Source organism: Trichoplusia ni, chromosome 25, assembly GCF_003590095.1.
Source record: "Trichoplusia ni isolate ovarian cell line Hi5 chromosome 25, tn1, whole genome shotgun sequence".
NCBI classification, from domain to species: domain Eukaryota; kingdom Metazoa; phylum Arthropoda; class Insecta; order Lepidoptera; family Noctuidae; genus Trichoplusia; species Trichoplusia ni.
The window spans coordinates 1,225,795-1,227,819 of NC_039502.1; the positions used below are offsets into that span (position 1 = coordinate 1,225,795).

The 2,025-nt window shown below is 49.0% G+C and overlaps 1 protein-coding gene across 1 annotated transcript; it reads left to right on the plus strand.

The window, feature by feature from the left end:
* Window positions 1–417: 417 nt before the first annotated feature.
* On the plus strand, window positions 418–1,787 carry LOC113505346 (forkhead box protein D5-like). Its single transcript, XM_026887987.1, has one exon. The coding sequence runs from the start codon at window positions 490–492 to the stop codon at window positions 1,387–1,389; it is 900 nt and encodes a 299-aa protein (XP_026743788.1). The 5' UTR covers window positions 418–489; the 3' UTR covers window positions 1,390–1,787.
* Window positions 1,788–2,025: the final 238 nt, after the last annotated feature.

Genomic DNA, 2,025 nt, shown 5'->3' on the forward strand with positions numbered 1-2,025 from the left:
TCCGTCTTACATGTAAAGAAACTATTAAGATTATACAAACTCGAAATCTGTTAATAAGACCATTAGTAGGATTTAATAAATGTTAAGTACCCATAAATTGAGTACAAGCATAGTTATGTATAGTTTACTGATTTAATATCTCCCATCTACAATATTCCACAATCAAAACTCTAAAATTCCTACAAAAACCCTTCCACGAAACTAAAATAAATACCACAACAAAGTCGAATCGATAAACGCGAAGCGGCCTAATAATTATTAGTCAACGGCCTGAAATTCATGCACAAAGCTCCGACCCGCAGTAATAATAACGACAATTGTTGTGTTTAGTGGAACGTAAACGCGGGCCGGGGCGGGCGGGGCCGGGGCCGGGGCCGCGGGGTGCGGCCGTGGGCGGGGCCCGCCCCGGCAGGGCCTCGCGTCGGGGGCGAGCCGCAGTCCGCGCCGCGACACGCGCCACAACGCACCTCTGACATGTGACCGAACAGTATGGAAGATTGTGATCTTGCCCAATACCGCGATATGATCATCGAGGGCGAACTACCGCTGGACCTGCGACCTCCGCCGCGGCTCTACCTGCCGCACTACCTGCGCGACGAGCGCGACGCCGACTACCCCCAGGACGACACGTACGTGTCCGTGGATGAGGACGCGCCCGAGGCGCCGCCGGCCTCCAGCGACTCCGACAGGTACGACGCCGCCAGCCCCACCGACACCAAGCCCTCCACGCCCAAGAAGCCCAAGCAGAAGTCCTCATCGCAGCTGATCAAGCCGCCCTACTCCTACATCGCGCTCATCACTATGGCCATCCTCCAGTCGCCGCACAAGAAGCTTACCTTGAGTGGAATCTGCGAGTTTATAATGACCAGGTTTCCTTACTATAGAGAAAAGTTTCCCGCCTGGCAGAACTCTATTAGGCATAACCTAAGTCTGAATGACTGTTTTATTAAAATACCTCGCGAGCCTGGAAATCCCGGGAAGGGAAACTATTGGACTCTAGATCCTCTGGCCGAGGACATGTTTGATAATGGGAGTTTCCTTCGACGGCGGAAGAGGTACAAGCGGCCGGCGCCGTCGCTGCAGCATGCTCACGCGGTGGTGGCGATGCTGGCGCGCGAGGCGTACGCGCCGCTGCTGCCGCTGCCGTGTTACCTGCCGCCCGCGCCGCTGCTGGCGCTGCCGCGGCCGCCGCCCGCCACGCTGCGGCCGGTGCCGCTGCCGCCGCGCGTCGCCGAGACCACGGAGCCACGAAGTAAGCGATCTAGGAACGGGTTCTCTATCGAGTCCATCATCGGCTCCCAGGACAGCCCAGTGAACTCGGAGCCCCGCAGGAGTGCGTTCTCGCCTCTCCACCAGAGCAACTGCCCGCCGGACGACTGGGCCAGATGAATGTATCTAAACGGGTACGGTTCTAGTCCATCCCCGTTTTAATTCGTCCCGTCGGAGCGCGTGACCCTCGCAGACTGATGAGTGCCCGGCGACATGACCGAGGAGGTGTTCAAGTGATCATTGTAACATATTGTTGTATAAAACATGTACATTTCTAGAATGGGTATAGAAATCTAAAGTTTGCTTAGTAATGACCAATTAATTGAAAAGTTTATTCAGTTATTTTTAATTAACCGCAAAACGATTGTTTGTTTTCATTGAGTATCTACGTAGTGTTGAGTGCATAATTTTACCTTGATTTTTTGCAGTCAGTACCGTTATCTAACGGATTCTTGACACTAAATATAAATTCTAATCAAATATGAACTAAAAGCAAAAATATAATATTTTTTTCTGAAACACTGAATATAATTTAGTTTGACAATAAACCTGAATTACTTTCTAATATATTGATGAACAAAAACTACACATTCTCATGATTTCAGTTTTTACGCAAACCGCTTTTGTACCTCAATTGTATCAATATTTCAAATCTCTTTGTTATTTCCAAATAGATTTCTTTTGGGATACATATTTAAAGTTTAAAGAAATTAATGTAAAAAATTACCTATTTGCGTTATGATATTTTTGTTTCAT